Below are 18,470 nucleotides of genomic sequence, written 5' to 3'. Positions count from 1 at the left end.
TACCACTCTGGTGGAGGATGTTGATGAATGGGAGACAATGTATGTGTAGGGGCAGCGAGTATATAGGAAATCTCTGTATCTACCACTCAATTTTGCTGTGAATCTAAAACTGCTCTAAAAAATTTCAAAGAACAACAAAAAGAGCTCTTGATAAACAAGATGCAAATCTCCAACCACGGGGAAGTTGAGTATAAGCATTTCCTAAATGTATATAACTAAATTTCCTAAATGTGTGTAAAATCCTTTTATGGAGAGCATTTTGCAGGTCTGGTGTTTCTACCAAACAGACTTTGGAAAATGCCACTGGAGTACTAAATAATTATAATTTAAAAAGCAAGATGGCAAAAATGAAAAACTCAATACAAAGTTTGGAAGATATAGTTGAGGAAAACTTGATGAAAGTTGACCAAAAGGCAAAGAATAGGGGTAAGAACAGAGATACGACTATTACAGAACCAGGTCAAGAGATTCAAAAACTGAATAAACAGGTATGACGGGAGTGAATAGAGAAAAAGAAGTGAAAGAAAATAATTGATTAAAGAATTTTTTTTTCTTTTGAGAGAGAGTCTCACACTATCACCTAGGCTGGAGTGCACTGGTACGATCTTGGCTCACTGCAAACTCCACCTCCTCGGCTCAAGCAGTTCTCATGCCACAGCCTCCTGAGTAGCTGGGACTACAGGCATGTGCCACCATGCCTGGCTAATTTTTGTATTTTTGGTAGAGAAGGGGCTTTGCCATGTTGATCAGGCTGGTCTTGAATTCCTGGCCTCAAGTAATCCGTCCGTCTTGGCCTCCTAAAGTGCTGGGATTACAGGCATGAGCCACCATGCTCAGCCAATTTTAAAAAATTTTATAAAATAAAAGTGTCCAGTATGGTAGGTGAAAATATATCCAAAGTGAAATTTTAGGGTACTGGGAATTAAGAGAAATTTCCAAGAGAATGAAGAGATTTCATACAAAACTAAATATGTAAATCTAAGAATGATGTACAGAAAACAAAGACCTTGGAAAGAGCAAACTGAGACCCTCACCAAAAAAGAGAGGTGAACAGAATCTCAAGAAACTAAGAAGGCTCCAGGAGAGATTTCTTCTAGAGTATGACATGGATAGAATATATAATGTACTTGGACATAAAGAGAGATGTACACAGTAGGAAGAGAGTTTAAGGTTGAATTAATAATAAGTACACAGAAAAATAAACACATAACAAGGAAATCAACAAGATTTCCCCTGAAAATGAAATGTTGAGCAACAAAGGAAAAGTAATCACGGTATACTACATGGCACAATTGAGAACAGCATTTAACTAGTTATAATAACAAAACACTGAATTTTGATCTAATTAAAATTATAATATCACAGAATTGGGGTAGGGAAATATGTGTGGGTGGATAAGGGGCAAGGAGATTAAGAAGAGTTAAATTCTCATCTTCTAGAGTGGGTAGTCATTAGAAAAATAACTAAAAAAGACAGCAATATAGACATGCTATTCAGATACAGAGGTAAATAAAAACATCAGTTAAATTGAAAGTGATTGCCCCTGGGGAATAGTAATTGACAGGAGGATACGAGGTATGTTTGTTTTGTTTTTGTAATAAGTTGTGTACACCCTTCATTCCTTTAAACTATGAATGTGTGTAACTGACACAAATCAAAATACCTTTTAAAAAGTTCTCTACAGTTAAAAAAATGAAAAGTAGGTAAAAGATAAATGTGGCACATCACATTCAGTCTGTATAGCTTTTATTGTTAACATTTGAAGGGACTATAAAGGTTATTTGGACTAATCCTATCATTGTATAGATTATAAACTGAGGCTCAGACAGGGAAGTGATATCAAAGTCACTCAAAGTGAATCAAGGCCCACTCAAGAGATGGCGACACAATGGTCAATGAAGACTATTACAGCCTGACCATGGCAGGTTCTCTCATCTTCTATCGGTTATGGGAAACTGTCTGAGCCTTCCCTTCAGGCTCCTACATTCTAGGATTGATTAGAGACGTAATCAACTCCTTCTAAGAGAAAGACAACCCTAACTTCCATGGGGATCATGCCAATTGCTTAAGACTTCCTAGAAGAAGATGGAGTGTCTGCTGAGTAACAGAATAGGGTTTCACACATTTATCTTAACTTACACATTAAAAAATGAGTATTTTTCTTTATAGTTACCCCCTTGGAAGGCTGTGTATCTGCGCATAGTTCTTTTAGTTACTGTCATAGACAGTTTATGAAATGGGAACAGATATGCATAACCCAGGATGATTACCCACCCATTTCATCCACCAGATTTTGCAATAAGTCAACCTTACTTTCATTGTACCAAAGTTTGTCACCATCAATGATTGTTTAAAAAAAAAATCAGAGAAATTTCATACATATTTTAAGGGTGGCACCATTACTGAAATGCTGGGAGGATTCTGGAAGGTGGAAGGGATCACTCAGAAGGAACACCCCTAACTGGGAAGGAAGGCTATTATTCTAAACTAGGCCAGGGAGCTCTTGGTGCTATCCCTGCATTAGTTCCCCATCCCTGAGTTCACAGAAAATTTACCTAAGTTTGATTGTCTGACATTATTTCAAATGCCAAAGATAAAATTTTTTAAAAATATTTTACCTAGGTTTACAAGTGGAAAGGTGCTAATTACTGGTGTAAGACAAAAGAAAGTGCAGACACTAGGTCTGGGGCTTGTGCGCAGGTAGTCCTGTCATCTGCTCTTACCTGTTGGGGCCTGCATGGCTGAGCTGGGGATGGTGGCAGCATCCTGGGGTACAGTGCTGGTATCCGGTTCAGGAGTGCTGGTTGTTGGTGAGGCAGGTGGTGGGTTCAGCAAAGTCCGAGGTTTCCTCTGTCAAGATGAATGGGAAAAAAATTGCTACCCATGACAGGTCTTTTCATTCCCTATTCTTGGCACTTAATTCACTCATGAAGCAAAAATATATTTATGGATGGAATAGTGTTTTATCTTTGTTTTCTACACAGCATCTGGCTTAAAGCTATACATATACCTGTAGTAGATGCTTAGTAGACATTTTCTGAATCTATATACAAGCCTCTGGTCTTTTTTAGGGTCAAAGCTTAATTTATTATCTTTTATACTAGATTCAATATTATCATATGAAGTTTCAGATCCCTTATTAGTTGGGCAGACAAAAGCAAAATATGCCATAGTTTAAGTCTGCTTTGACATTAATTACTTTGTACTTTATTTCTCTCTTTAAAAATGGAAACAAACGAAAAAAATAGAAATAACCCTTCTAACTCTACAAACAACTTTACTCTGTCTGCCTCTCTCTTCACCTCATTACCTGCCATTCCCTTAAATCTCCTACTCTACTAAATCTCTACTGCTTCTTTAAAAACTTGCACTTTTACCTGGTCCACACCTTTACAATGATAAGATGTCTCTTTCACTTGAAATGCTCTCTTTTTAAATTTATTTTACAAATTTGTTTATCTAGGAAGCTTTTCTAGTTTTTCTCTAATCATTGTCTCTTTTATGTTACCTCTGTTTTTTGAACTGTTGCATTTGTCAATGTATTGTCATGATATGTTTACATACAAGTATCCCTATTCACCTGGAAATCTTTGAAAGTCTGGTTCTAAGTACCATTCTTAGCATGGTACTTAGCATAAAATAAGTGTAAATAAAATTTTTTTATGAAGCATGCAGTATAGAATAATAGAGGAAATAATAGAGCTGATTTGAGAGAAATCTATTATTTCCCCTACACTGTTCAGGGCAGTTTTTGGGGGAGAAAGATCTCAGGTGTTTTTCTAAGACATAGTTTCCTAAAAGCCTTTTTTTTTGAGACAGAGTCTTGCTCTGTTATCCAGGCTGGCATGCAGTGGCATGGTTCTGGTTCACTGCGACCTCCACCTCCCAGGCTCAAGCGATCCTCCCACCTCAGCCTCCTGAGTAACTGGGACTACAGGTGTGTGCCAGCACACATGGCTTACTTTTAAATTTTTTGTAGAGATGAGGTCTCATTATATTGCCAAGGCTGGTCTCGAACTTCTGCTCAAGTGATCCTCCTACCTTGGCCTCCCAAAGTGTTGGGATTATAGGCAGGAGCCACCACGTCTGGCTAAAAGCCTTTCTGAATGCAAGGAGAACATAACCATCACAGAGATCCAAAAATCCACTTTTACTAAATGCTTCATGTAGGGATAACTGCTGGGAGCCATATCAACCTGTCTGCCTTCTAGGAGTACGTTCTCTAAAGAGATAGCCCTGATGACAGCAGGCATATATAAGATGGCTTTGCCTGTGAAAGCAATCATGCAAACTCTCATGAAGCATTCAAAACACACATTGAAAGTGAACATCTGCTCATGCTTTTTTACTGCTAAAAGTGAAAATCCAAATACGTAATGAATGAGTCAGGGAAGAAGGGAAATACCACTTCAACTTCAATGAGTTGGTGGTAGGATTTCACTGGGTCCCTAAAGGAAGAAGCCTGGTAAGTTAGGTGCCTGAATAATGTAAACCTATTTGAGATAAGTACATGTACAATATTATATGTATTCATACATTATCTCATTTCCATTTTACAGGTGAGAAAATGGGCTCAGGGCTTTATCCAGAGAAGCCTTCCCAAAGTCACACAGGTGGTAACATATGGAGATAAGATCTAAACCTAAGTTTGTCTGACTTTAAAGCTTATGCTCTATCCACAAGACTACTCTGCTTCAAAAAGAGATATAAAGCCAGCCATGGTGGCTCACACTTGTAATCCCAGCACTATGGGAGGTCTAGGTGGGAAAATTGCTTGGGCCCAGGAGTTTCAGACCAGCCTGGGCAACATAGCAAGGCCCCATGTCTACAAAAGTTTTTTTTAAAAATTAGCTGGGCATAGTGGCACACGCCTATAGTCCCAGCTACTTGGGAGGTTGAGGTGGAAGGATCACTTGAGCCCAGGAGGTCAAGGCTGCAGTAAACAATGATTGTGCCACTGCACTCAGCCTGGGTTACAGAGTGAGACCCTGCCTCAAAAATCAAAGCAAAACAAACAAAAAGGGATATAAGGCTCACAGGTGAAGTGGAAGGCATATACACTTGTAGGGGTAGGCAAAAGAACACGAAGGAGAATTAAGAGTATCAAATGCTAGGACATAAAACACAGGAAAAGATGAGAATGACTGCTTTCAAGAAGGCTGGAAAGAAAAAGGACTTTGGTTACTACGTTCAAGACTTCCTGAGGGAGCAGAGCAGAGGCAATCACAGAATCAGTTTTTGAGTTTTGAATGATCTTAAAGGCCATTTAACCCAACCATCTACCCAATACTTCTAATTCCCTCTCCCTAAAAGATCCCTCCTATAGTCATCCAGTCCCTGATGAAACACCTCTAGTTATAGGGGCTCATTACTTCCATTTTGGGATAGATTTAACTGTTCCTTTTATGTTGAGACAAAGCTTCTCTGCTTGAGTTTCCATTTATTGGTTCTGGTTCTATCTTTGGAGTCCCCCAGATAAGTTTTCTCCCTCTTCTGACTGTCCTCAAGATATCTTCACATCATCAAAAGCATGGCTTCTCTGGCCTTGGCATCCTTAGGGCCTTCAGCCTCTCCTCTACAACATGAGAATGAGAGGTGGGTAATGAAGGCAAAAATGAATTAGGACCTGGGTTAGTGGTAACAGATCAAGAGGAGTATTATGTGTTACACAGGAAGATCAGGAGGTGATACTGAGAATTCGAAGCCAAAAATAAGAGACAACTGAGATTGGTAACATCATCACTAAAATCATCCATCCATCCATCCATCCATCCATCCATCCTTCCATCCATGCACCCACCCACCTACCCTCCTACCCATCTTGCATATTCTGAATATTTCCCAAGAGACTGAGATATAAGGTACCACAGGAGAAAAAAAAAGAAGAAAAAGATTAGGTTCTTGACCTTGAGGAGCTTATATTCTACAAGGACTGAAGTCAGTGGAAGCTAATAAACAAGCAAAACAAACCAACAGACAAACAAACTAACCCTAGGGAGGAATTAATGAGATTGGGATGGAGGAATTAATGAGATTGGGATGGAATGCCCAGGGAGAACTGGGTATCATCTCCATACTGGAACTCAGGTATTCTTGTTCAGGCAGGAGATTCATCAGAGAAATCTCCCAACAGTTAAGAAATGAGGGGAGGAGGTGATGCTAAAAGGGGCCCTAGAGAAGCTGCTGACAGAAGTCTTTTTTTTTTTTTTTTTTTCATATCAATGCCTTCCTTAGGGAAGATACCCATGAGAAACAGGCCATGACTAAGAGGTAGTACTTTCAGTAACAGTGCTCAGTGAAGGTGACTCAGCTGTCTTTTCCAATACTAGAATACTAGAAGTGTTGTGTCCCTCAGGAAATGTGGGAAAGACTGAAAGAGTGAATATATGCTAGGGAAGCAGTGACCTTGGAAGTAGATCTAAGGACCAATCTCTGTAGCTTTTGCCATTTACTAGCCATGTGATCTTAGAAAAATCATTTTACATCTGTAAGTCTCAATTTACTATAAAATAACATTAACACTATCTCTTAGGGTTTTGTGAAAATCATGGGATATGTATGTATTGGTGTTTAATACAGTCTGACACTTAGTAGGTATTCAATTTTTTTTAAAGAAGAGGTAGAGATAGCAAAAAACATATTTACATTCAACCTGAAAAAGCTGATTAAAAGAAAAAAAAAACATTTACAGAGTTAATTTGTGCTTTCTGTCCACATGCTGGACATCTACTTTGGAAAGGTTAACAAAGAGCAGTTTCTTCCATGTACACTAGACCAGAATCTCCTCAAATATGAGTGACTTTCAAAGTTAAAATTTGTTTCCTATCCTCCACAATTCTATCTTTAATATTACCAACTCTCAGGTAAGTAGCAAGTAGGGATGACGATCTAGGAAATTCCTCTTATAAGATATACAAGATAGAGAAGAGGGCCAGATGTACCCCTTTCCAAGAGAGATGGGTATGGATGAATGACCGCCCCCAACCCTGCCTTTTTTTTTGAGACGGAGTCTCGCTCTGTCACCCAGACTGCAGTGCAGTGGCACGATCTCCGCTCACTGCAAGCTCCACCTCCCGGGTTCACACCATTCTCCTGCCTCAGCCTCCCGAGTAGCTGGGACTGCAGGCGCCCGCCACCACGCCTGGTTAATTTTTTGTATTTTTAGTAGAGATGGGGTTTCATCGTGTTAGCCAGGATGGTCTCGATCTCCTGACCTCATGATCCGCCCGCCTCGGCCTCCCATTAAGTGCTGGGATTACAGGCGTGAGCCACGGCGCCTGGCCGAATGACCCCTTTATAATCCCTTATCCCTTTCTGGGAAACCCACATTTTACCTACCTTGCTGCCAGGTTTGGGACCTCTCTTCTTTGGGAATTTCAAAGGTTCAGCTGTCTTGGATGGGGCAGAGATGGGATGGGAAATTAGGGTCTTGGGTGTCCGGCCCCGCTTCTTTCCTGGTTTACGCCCCCTCTGCCCTGGTTGATGTTCCAAGACAGTTTTGGTGCTGCTGTGGATGCTGGGCTTCTCAGTATTCACATCGGAGGCAGGATAGGGATTCTTTGGAATCACAACTGCAAGAAAAAGACTCATTCTATCACCCTCCCTCCCCCCTGCATTCTCATCCCAGCCAGAAGAAAAAAAGGACTTGCCACTTCTGCTCAGGTAGTTTTGTTCCAAGAAGCTGGTTTCCTGGCATTTGACCTAAATGTTAAGGAAATCTCTGAAGAAGACTGAATTTAGATTGGCTGGAATTGGAGGTTTTAAATTATTTCTGGCAGATGCAGAAAAAATATTAAATTTTTCTTCCTAAGGCACCTTAGACAAGTATTGTGACCTAAGTCAAAGGTGAAGTATATAAATATTAATAGAATCATAGGCTCAGAGTTGAAAGGGCTCTTAGAAACCTGTAATTCTGTCCTGCTAAGAATGAAGGTCTGAGGCTCAGAACAAGACACAATGCCCTCCGCAGGTTACATAGTGAGTTGGGATAAGAACTTGTTTTAAAATTGAGCCCTGATAACCATGCCAGGGATTTTCTACATCAATCTACTTGAAGTTTTAGTTTGACTATTGCAGTGAGGAGTAGAGGAACATGTGGAAATGTAAATCTGATAGCATCTCTCCTTAAAAATCTTTGCTCTTAAAAACGTTTATTCCTTATTACCTTTAAGGTAAGGTCTAAATTCTTTAACCTGATTTCTAAGGACTTTTTTGACTCTGCCCATCTTGCTCTCCCATTATGACTGATGTCATTTCCTATCATCCAACCCCATGTTCTAGTAGCCCTTATATGTTGAGCTCTCTATTACTCTTTGTCAGACACATATCAATACTCAGTTTTCAACACTGGATCCAGGGCCACCTCCTTATTGAGGCCTTCTCTGACCATGTCCCAACTAGGTCAGTGTCCTCTCTTTACTCCCAAAGCATTCTGTAGACATCTATGTTACAGTACTTCTTAATTTTACTCCAAGTATTCATTTTTTCCTTAAACTGAGAATTTTTTGAGGTAAGGGATATCTAAGACATCCTACAAATAGTGAGAACTTACTATAAGTTATACACTGTACTAAGCTCTGGGGATAGAACTGTGAACAAACCATACTTCCACTCTCATGGAGCTTACCTCCTAGTGAGAGAGAAAGAAAATTAAAAAAATAACACAATATACGGTATAATATCAGGTAGTGCTAAGTGCTGTGATTAAAATTAATGCAGGGTAAGGAAACAAAATTTTAAGGGAAGTCCTCTTTGAGGAGAAGACATTTACACAGAGCTCCCGAAAGAGGTAAAGGCACAATGCCTTATGAAGATGTGAGAGGGTATAACAACAAGTGCAAAGAGTCTGAGACAGGAACATGTTAGTGTGTTTGAGAAATTGGAAAGGAGGTCAGTAGAGCTGTAACTGAGTGAGCAAAGGGGAGGGTAGAGAGAAATTAGGTTAGAGAGTGAGTAGCAGTAAAATTGTGTAGGACTGCAGCCTGTGAAAATGAACTGAACTTATTCTAAATATAAAGGGAAGCCACTAGAGGGTTTTGAGCAGGGGAGGGACAAGATATACTTAGAAGGACCACTCTGACTGCTTTGTGAGAGGGACGAGAGTAGAATTAGGGAGACCAGTTAATAAACTATTATATAGGGCAGGTAGAAGATAATACTTCCTAGGCCTCCAGGTAGGAAGTGATAGTTGTGGTAGTACAATGTTAACGATGCAACAACTAGAAAAAGTCAGAGTAATTATTTAAAAAGACACCACAGAGCTGTCATGAGGAAGACACCACAGAGCTGTCATGAGGATTAGATGAACTGGAATTCCAAGGGGTGGCCTCTGAGGTAGCTGATACTGTTTTCTTTCCTGAGGGCATCTGCTAATTTTGGCATAAACTAAGGATCAGGCTTGGCATGTGGTGAGGGGCTCTACTGGAGGAAAGAGAAATGAGAGCTGCTGCGACAAACTGGAAACTTAAGGAGCCCCTGCATGTGGCCAGTTTTTCTCATTGGGCCAGCACATTGGAACTTCAAAGCTAGACTGAGAGCTTTTAAAAGGCAGAATAAAATCTCCTATAATCTTGTGGTTTTAGGAGATAAGGTTCCACTAGAAGTAGGTAGTATACCCCAAATACATGGCTGATCTCCTTTTAAAGATATTTTACAACTATAAGGGGTGAGAGGTAATAAAACTAAGCCCCAGACCTCTCAAGGGTAGGACAATCTCCTGCAGTGTTTCAGGGCTAAGGACTAGAAATTAGGTTCCCAACCAAGAGCCCAAGAGGGTCCGTGTCCAAAAAACAAGCATAAACCATAGGCACAATCCAGATGTGGTCTAACTCAATCCAGAATTAGATTGAGGTGATCAGGCCCTATCCTATTTAGTCTAGCAGAGGAAAAGAAGAATTCTTTCTCATGGGAGATACCAGTTGGAGCCTCAATAGTTCTTTTAATATAAAACGTTTGGCATACTACAAAAATTATTAGACATAACAGAGTCAAAACAGTGTGATCAGTAATCAAGAGAAAATACAGGCAATAGAAAGAGACCCATATATTATCCAAATAATGGAACAAACAGATTTTAAAAAAATCATAATTAAAATGTTAAAATGTAAAAAAGATGAACAAAATATAAGAAAAGGTAGATAGTACCCACAGAAATATCTATATAAAAAACTAAATGGACATCTTATAACTAAAAAATACAATATTAGGAATAACTCATTGCATGGGTTTAAGGGCAGACAAGAGCCAATAGAAAGGATTAATAAACTTGATGAAAAAATAGAAAACATCCAAAATAAAGTACAGTGAGAAAATATGAAAAAATATATTAGAGCATTAGAGATTAAGTAGACACAGTCAATAGGTCCAAAATATGAGTGGCTGCAATCCCACAGGGAGAAGACAGATAGAATGAAGAAAAAGCAATATATGAAAAGATAACAGCGGAGACTTAATCTCTAACTAATGAAAGACATCAACCCACAGACTCAGGATGCTTATGGATTCAGTAATCCATAGCAGGAAAAATACAAAGAAAACGATACCAAAACACATAATTGTCAAACTGCTGAAAATACAAAAGATGAAATACAGATGAAATAAAAGACAGGGGGGAAATACAAAGATATATTTTAAAAAGCAGTCAGAGAGAAAAACAGCATTACTGGAGCAACAATAAGAGTGATAGCAGGCTCTTTAATAAAACTGTGTAAGCAAGAAGAAGTAGAATAGTATCCTTAAAGGGCTAAAAGAAACAGACTACCAAAGATAGAATTATACACCCAGTGAAAATATCCTTCAGAAATAAAGGTAAAATAATGAGATTTTCAAATAATCAAAGCTGAGAGAATCTGTCACCAGCAGACCTAACTATGGAAAATGAAAAGGAAGTTCTTCAGGCTGAAGGACATTCCAAATGGAAACATGAAACTACAGGAAGGATGAAGAACACGAGAAAGGGTAAACATGTGAGTTGATACAAAAGGATACTGATTATTTAAAACAATAATAAAAATGGCTTGTGCCATTTATAATATATGTATTAATAAGTTATGTGACAGTAATAGCACAGAGGATGAAAGTGGAGAGTAAATGGAGCCAAACTTTGTTAAGAATTTTGCATTATTTGGGAGTGGTTAGAGCACTTATTTAAGGTAGATTTTAATAAGTCCAATATGCATATTTGCATACGGCAATTAATTAAAGAATTATCAGGGATAAGAATGCATTACTAAAAAGCTAAGGGGAGAGAAGTAGAATAATAAAACATACTTGATTAATCCAAAAGAAGGCAAGAAAGGAGGAATAAAGAAATAAGGAAGAACTTGGACAAATAGAAAACAAAAAGCAAAATGCAAAATGTTGACTTAAACCCAAATAAATAATTATATTAAAGAAGGGTGGATTAAGTAAAACAATCAGTAGGAATAAATGAACAAACCAGACCAAAAAAAACCCCCAGAACTCAATTATATTTGTTTATAAGAGGGCCCTGAGATACAAAGACACTCAAAATATAAAAACACAGGAAGAGGAAAGCAAACAGATGAAAATAATGTACTCTATAAACACTAACCAAAAGAAAACTAATAACATGAATAACCAATTAACCAACCAACCTAACTGATACATATACCTAATAAATATAGAATACGCAGAGACAATTTCATCATAGATCCATCAGACATTGGGTAGAGAACAGGATAGTATGAATAACTTTATGCCAATTAAATATGAAAATTGAGATAAAATGTCACTCAAGACCAGCCTGGGCAACATTGTGAGACCCCATCTCTACAAAAACAAATTAGTTGAGCATGGTGTGTGCCTGTAGCCCTAGCTACTCAAGAGGATCGCTTGAGCCCAGTTCAAGGTTGCAGTGAGCTATATCACACCACTGCACTGCAGCCTGGATTACAGGCTCTATCTCTTATCTCTAATGCTCTAATTTTTTTTTGTATTTTCTCACTGTACTTTATTTTGGATATTTTCTATTTTTTCATCAAGTTTATTACTCCTTTCTGTTGGCTCTTGTCTGCCCTTAAACCCATGCAATGAGTTATTCCTAATACTGTATTTTTTAGGTATAAGATGTCCATTTAATTTTTTATATAGATATTTCTGTGGGTACTATTTTTTCTTACACTTTGTTCATCTTTTTTACATTTTAACATTTTAATTATGATTTTTAAAAAATCTGTTTGTTTGTTCCATTATTTACATAATATATGGGTCTCTCTCTTAAAACACAAAACAAAGCAAAAACACCACTGACACAAGAAAAAAACAGAATATGAAGAGCCTCATACATAATAAAAAATTGCAATTGCAATTAAAAATCTTTCCACAAAGAAAATCCCAGGCCTAAACTGGCTTTACTGATGAATTCTAGCAAATATTTAAAGAAGAAATAATAACAAATCTTGCAAAGCCTCTTTTGAAAAATAGAAGAGGGAACACTTCCCATTTCATTTTATAAGGCCAGCATAACCCTCATACCAAAACATGACAAAGATAGTTACGAGAAAAAAAAACTATAGACTAATATCCCTCATGAACATACATCCAAAATCTTTAACAAAGTATTTGTAAATTAAATCTAGGTCTCTCTCTATATGTATATCAGATATACAATCCTATATATATCATATCATAACATGCAGGATAATATATCATAACTAAGTGGGATTTATTTCAGAAATACAAAGGTTGTTTAACAATGGAAAATACAATCAGCTGAACACATACATTCACTAAATGAAAGAGAAAACCTATATATCATCTCAACAGATGAAGAAAAAGCATTTGACGAAATTCAACATCCATTCATGATAAAAATTATCAATAAACTAGGAATAAAAGAGAATTTCCTTAGTCTAGATAAAGGCATCTATAAAAAACCTATAATCAACAGCATTCCTAATGGTGAAATATTGAACACTTCTTATTGAATTATGGGATAAAATAAAATAACTACTATCACCACTTCTATTCGACATTGTATTGGAGGTCAATGCAATAAGGAAAGGAAAAGAAATAAAATCTATAAATACAGACTGTAAGGGAAGAAGCATTACTTGTACGTGACATGATTGTTTACATAAATATTCCTCCTTACAAGTCTACAAAATCTATTAAAATAAAAAAATGAATTTGGAAAGGTCACTAGATACAAATCTAATATTTAAAAATCTAATGTATTTCTCTAAATAGCAACAATTTGAAAATTATTTAAAAATCCACAAAATCAAATAACATCAAGTATTCAGTGAAAGATGGGCAAGACATCTACACTGAAAACTATAAAATATTGATAGGGGAAATTAAAGAAGATCTAGATATCACATGGCCATGAAGGGATATGTTACATTCATAGATTGAAAGCATCACCACTGTTAGGTGTCAACTCTCATCAAACTGATCTAGAGTCAATGCAATTCCAATAGAAATCTCAGCAGTTTCTAAAAAATGTGTGGTGTATGTATGCAAATTGACAATTTAATTCTAAATTTTAATAGGAAATGCAAAGGACCTATAGTAGCCAAGTCAATCTTGATGAATAACAGCAAAGCTGGAGAACGTGCATCATCAAATAGCAAGACTCATTATAAAGTTACAGTAATTGACACATATATTATTTGTTGGGCATGGTGTTTCATGCCTGTAACCCCAGCACTCTGGGAGACTGAGGCAGGAGGATTGCTTGAGGCCAGGAGTTTGAAACCAGCCTTGCAACATAGCATGACCCAGTCTCTACAAAAATTTTTTTAAAAATTAGCTGGGCATGGTGGTGCACACCTGTAGTCCCAGTGACTCTGGAGGCTGAGGTGGGAGGATTACTTAAGCCCTGGAAGTCATGGCTGCATTGAACCATGATGGTGTCACTGCACTCTAGTCTAGGTGACAGAATAAGACTCTATCTTAAAAAAAAAAGACATATATTATTGGTGCAAGGGTAATGAATCAACAGAGCAAAATAGAGAGTTCCAAAATTAACTACACATATATAGTCATCTGATTTATGATAAATGTGCCCTTGCAATTCTGTGGAGAGAAAAAATGGTCTTTTCAATAAAATTGTGGTGAGTCAAATAGGTATCCATATGGAAAAAAATTAAACTTGAGTTCTATTTCACACCAGATACAAAAATTAATGTGAAGGCTAAAACATCAAATTTCTAGAAGACAAATGAGAATACCTTCAAAACTATGGGGGCGGCCAAAGATTTATTAAAACAGGACACAAAAAGCACTAATTATCAAAGAGTGAAGATATATATGGCCTCATTAAAACAAAATATTTCTCTTAATCAAAGGACATTAAGAAAATGAAAAAAAACAACTCCAACACACATAATTGTCAGATTCACCAAAGTTGAAATGAAGGAAAAAATGTTAAGGGCAGCCAGAGAGAAAGGTCGGGTTACCCACAAAGGGAAGCCCATCAGACTAACAGCAGATCTCTCGGCAGAAACTCCACAAGCCAGAAGAGAGTGGGGGCCAATATTCAACATTCTTAAAGAAAAGAATTTTCAACCCAGAATTTCATATCCAGCCAAACTAAGCTTCATAAGTGAAGGAGAAATAAAATACTTTACAGACACGCAAATGCTAAGAGATTCTGTCACCACCAGGCCTGTCCTAAAAGAGCTCCTGAAGGAAGCACTAAACATGGAAAGGAACAACTGGTACCAGCCACTGCAAAAACATGCCAAAAACATGCCACACAGCATCATCCTGATACCAAAGCCGGGCAGAGACACAACCAAAAAAGAGAATTTTAGACCAATATCCTTGATGAACATTGATGCGAAAATCCTCAATAAAATACTGGCAAACCGAATCCAGCAGCACATCAAAAAGCTTATCCACCATGATCAAGTGGGCTTCATCCCTGGGATGCAAGGCTGGTTCAATATACACAAATCAATAAATGTAATCCAGCATATAAACAGAACCATTGACAAAAACCACATGATTATCTCAATAGATGCAGAAAAGGCCTTTGACAAAATTCAACAACCCTTCATGCTAAAAACTCTCAATAAATTAGGTATTGATGGGACATATCTCAAAATAGTAAGAGCTATCTATGACAAACCCACAGCCAATATCATACTGAATGGGCCAACACTGGAAGCATTCCCTTTGAAAACTGGCACAAGACAGGGATGCCCTCTCTCACCACTCCTATTCAACATAGTGTTGGAAGTTCTGGCCAGGGCAATTAGGCAGGAGAAGGAAATAAAGGGTATTTAATTAGGAAAAGAGGAAGTCAAATTGTCCCTGTTTGCAGAGGACATGATTGTATATCTAGAAAACCCCATTGTCTCAGCCCAAAATCTCCTTAAGCTGATAAGCAACTTCAGCAAAGTCTCAGGTTACAAAATCAATGTACAAAAATCACAAACATTCTTATAAACCAGTATCAGACAAACAGAGAGCCAAATCATGAGTGAACTCCCAATCACAATTGCTTCAAAGAGAATAAAATACCTAGGAATCCAACTTACAAGCGAAGTGAAGGACCTCTTCAAGGAGAACTACAAACCACTGCTCAATGAAATAAAAGAGGACACAAACAAATGGAAGAACATTCCATGCTCATGGGTAGGAAGAATCAATATCATGAAAATGGCCATACTGCCCAAGGTAATTTATAGATTCAATGCCATCTCCAACAAGCTACCAATGACTTTCTTCACAGAATTGGAAAAAACTACTTTAAAGTTCATATGGAACCAAAAAAGAGCCTGCATCACCAAGTCAATCCTAAGCCAAAAGAACAAAGCTGGAGGCATCACGCTACCTGACTTCAAACTATACTACAAGGCTACAGTAACCAAAACAGCATGGTACTGGTACCAAAACAAAGATATAGATCAATGGAACAGAACAGAGCCCTCAGAAATAACACCGCATATCTACACCTATCTGATCTTTGACAAACCTGAGAAAAACAAGCAATGGGGAAAGGATTCCCTATTTAATAAATGGTGCTGGGAAAACTGGCTGGCCATATGTAGAAAGCTGAAACTGGATCCCTTCCTTACACCTTATACAAAAATTAATTCAAGATGGATTAAAGACTTAAACGTTAGACCTAAAACCATAAAAACCCTAGAAGAAATCCTAGGCATTACCATTCAGGACATAGGCATGGGCAAACATGCTAAAACACCAAAAGCAATGGCAACAAAAGCCAAAATTGACAAATGGGATCTAATTAAACTAAAGAGCTTCTGCACAGCAAAAGAAACTACCATTAGAGTGAACAGGCAACCTACAAAATGGGAGAAAATTTTCGCAACCTACTCATCTGACAAAGGGCTAATATTCAGAATCTACAATGAACTCAAACAAATCTACAAGAAAAAAACAAACAACCCCATCAAAAAGTGGGCGAAGGACATGAACAGACCCTTCTCAAAAGAAGACATTTATGCAGCCAAAAGATACCTGAAAAAATGCTCACCATCACTGGCCATCAGAGAAATGCAAATCAAAACCACAATGAGATACCATCTCACACCAGTTAGAATGGCAATCATTAAAAAGTCAGGAAACAATAGGTGCTGGAGAGGATGTGGAGAAATAGGAACACTTTTACACTGTTGGTGGGACTGTAAACTAGTTCAACCCTTGTGGAAGTCAGTGTGGCGATTCCTCAGGGATCTAGAACTAGAAATACCATTTGACCCAGCCATCCCATTACTGGGTATATACCCAAAGGACTATAAATCATGCTGCTATAAAGACACATGCACACGTATGTTTATTGCAGCACTATTCATAATAGCAAAGACTTGGAACCAACCCAAATGTCCAACCATGATAGACTGGATTAAGACAATGTGGCACATATACACCATGGAATACTATGCAGCCATAAAAAATGATGAGTTCATATCCTTTGTAGGGACATGGATGAAATTGGAAATCATCATTCTCAGTAAACTATCGCAAGAACAAAAAACCAAACACTGCATATTCTCACTCATAGGTGGGAATTGAAGAATGAGAACACATGGACACAGGAAGGGGAACATCACACTCTGGGGACTGTTGTGGGGTGGGGGAGGGGGGAGGGATAGCATTAGGAGATATACCTAATGCTAAATGACGAGTTAGTGGGTGCAGCACACCAGCATGGCACATGTATACATATGTAACTAACCTGCACATTGTGCACATGTACCCTAAAACTTAAAGTATAATAATAATAAATAAAATAAAATAAAAAAAAGAAAAAGCAAAAAAAGAAAAAGAGTTAAGAAACTACCACGAACAAGTTGGGTCTATACTATAAATGCAAAGATAATTCAATATTAGGAAATCAATCAACAGACCTTATTAATAGGTCTAAGAAAAAAAATTATGTGATGACTCTATTAATACTGGAAAGGTTTTTGACAAAATTAAGCACTCAAGAAAATATAAATAGTTTGCTATGTGATTAACATGATAATACATATATGCCAAAATCCTAAAGGAAACATCTTACTGGAGAAAGGTTACTTACAAGATGTTACTTACAAGAGGTATTCCCACTAAGGTCAGGAATAAAGTACTGATACCTACTAGCTCCACTAATATTTAACATTGCACTGGAGGTATTAACCAAAGTATTAAGATAAGAGAAACAAATTAGAAGCCTAAGAATTGGAAAAGATAAAGTAAAACAATCTGTATTTGTAGATGACATGACAGGGTATGCGCCATCCAAAAAAGTAAGCACTAGACACATGTGGCTCCTGAGCACTTGCAATGTGACTAGTTCAAACTGAGATGTGCTGTAAATACAAAATGCACACTGGATTTTGAAGACACAGTAGAAAAAGAATGTAAAATATTTCACTAATAATGTCTTATATTGATTACATATTGAAATGATAATGTTTTGGATATTATGGATTAAATATAGTATTAAAATTAATTTCACCTGCTTTTTTTTTTTGAGATGGAGTCTTGCTCTGTTGCCCAGGCTGGAGTGCAGTGGCGTGATCTCGGCTCACTGCAACCTCTGCCTCCTGGGTTCAAGCGATTCTCCTGCCTCAGCCTCCTGAGTAGTTGGGATTACAGGTACCCACCACCACGCCCAGCTAATTTTTGTATTTTTAGTAGAGATAGGGTTTCACCACATCGGCCAGGATGGTCTCGATCTCCTGACCTTGTGATCTGCCCGCCTTGGCCTCCCAAAGTGTTGGGATTACAAGCATGAGCCACCACGCCCAGCCTTTCTTTTTAAAATGTACTACAAAAATTTTAATTATGTACATAGCTCAAATTACATTTCTATTGGACAGTGCATCCCTATAAAATCAGTGATGAAGCTAGCTCAGACAGTGAAAGAATTGAGCAAGGTAACAGAATAAGTAACAAAACTCAACAGCCTTCATATATAGCAAATCAGTTAGATAATGTAACAGAGGCAGAAATACTCAGGAACAAAGTTAACAGGAAATATGAAAAAT

General features: G+C 37.7%; 1 protein-coding gene across 17 annotated transcripts in view; it reads right to left on the bottom strand.

The window, feature by feature from the left end:
• SCMH1 (Scm polycomb group protein homolog 1) overlaps positions 1 to 18,470 on the bottom strand; it is a 217,030-nt gene that overhangs the window by 40,705 nt on the left and 157,855 nt on the right. For 15 of the 17 annotated variants that reach the window (XM_063608326.1, XM_055094628.2, XM_063608314.1 and 12 more), the window contains 2 exons: positions 7,339 to 7,571; positions 2,724 to 2,850 (listed from right to left, as the gene is read on the bottom strand). The exons of the other annotated variants lie outside the window; for them this stretch is intronic. In XM_063608326.1, coding sequence (XP_063464396.1) covers positions 2,724 to 2,850; positions 7,339 to 7,571 — 360 coding nt within the window. The remainder of the gene's footprint in view (positions 1 to 2,723; positions 2,851 to 7,338; positions 7,572 to 18,470) is intronic. 17 annotated transcript variants of the gene reach the window in all.

This window comes from Pan paniscus, chromosome 1 (genome assembly GCF_029289425.2).
Source record: "Pan paniscus chromosome 1, NHGRI_mPanPan1-v2.0_pri, whole genome shotgun sequence".
In the NCBI taxonomy this organism is placed as follows: Eukaryota; Metazoa; Chordata; class Mammalia; order Primates; family Hominidae; genus Pan; species Pan paniscus.
This window is presented reverse-complemented; position numbering and strand designations above follow the sequence as displayed.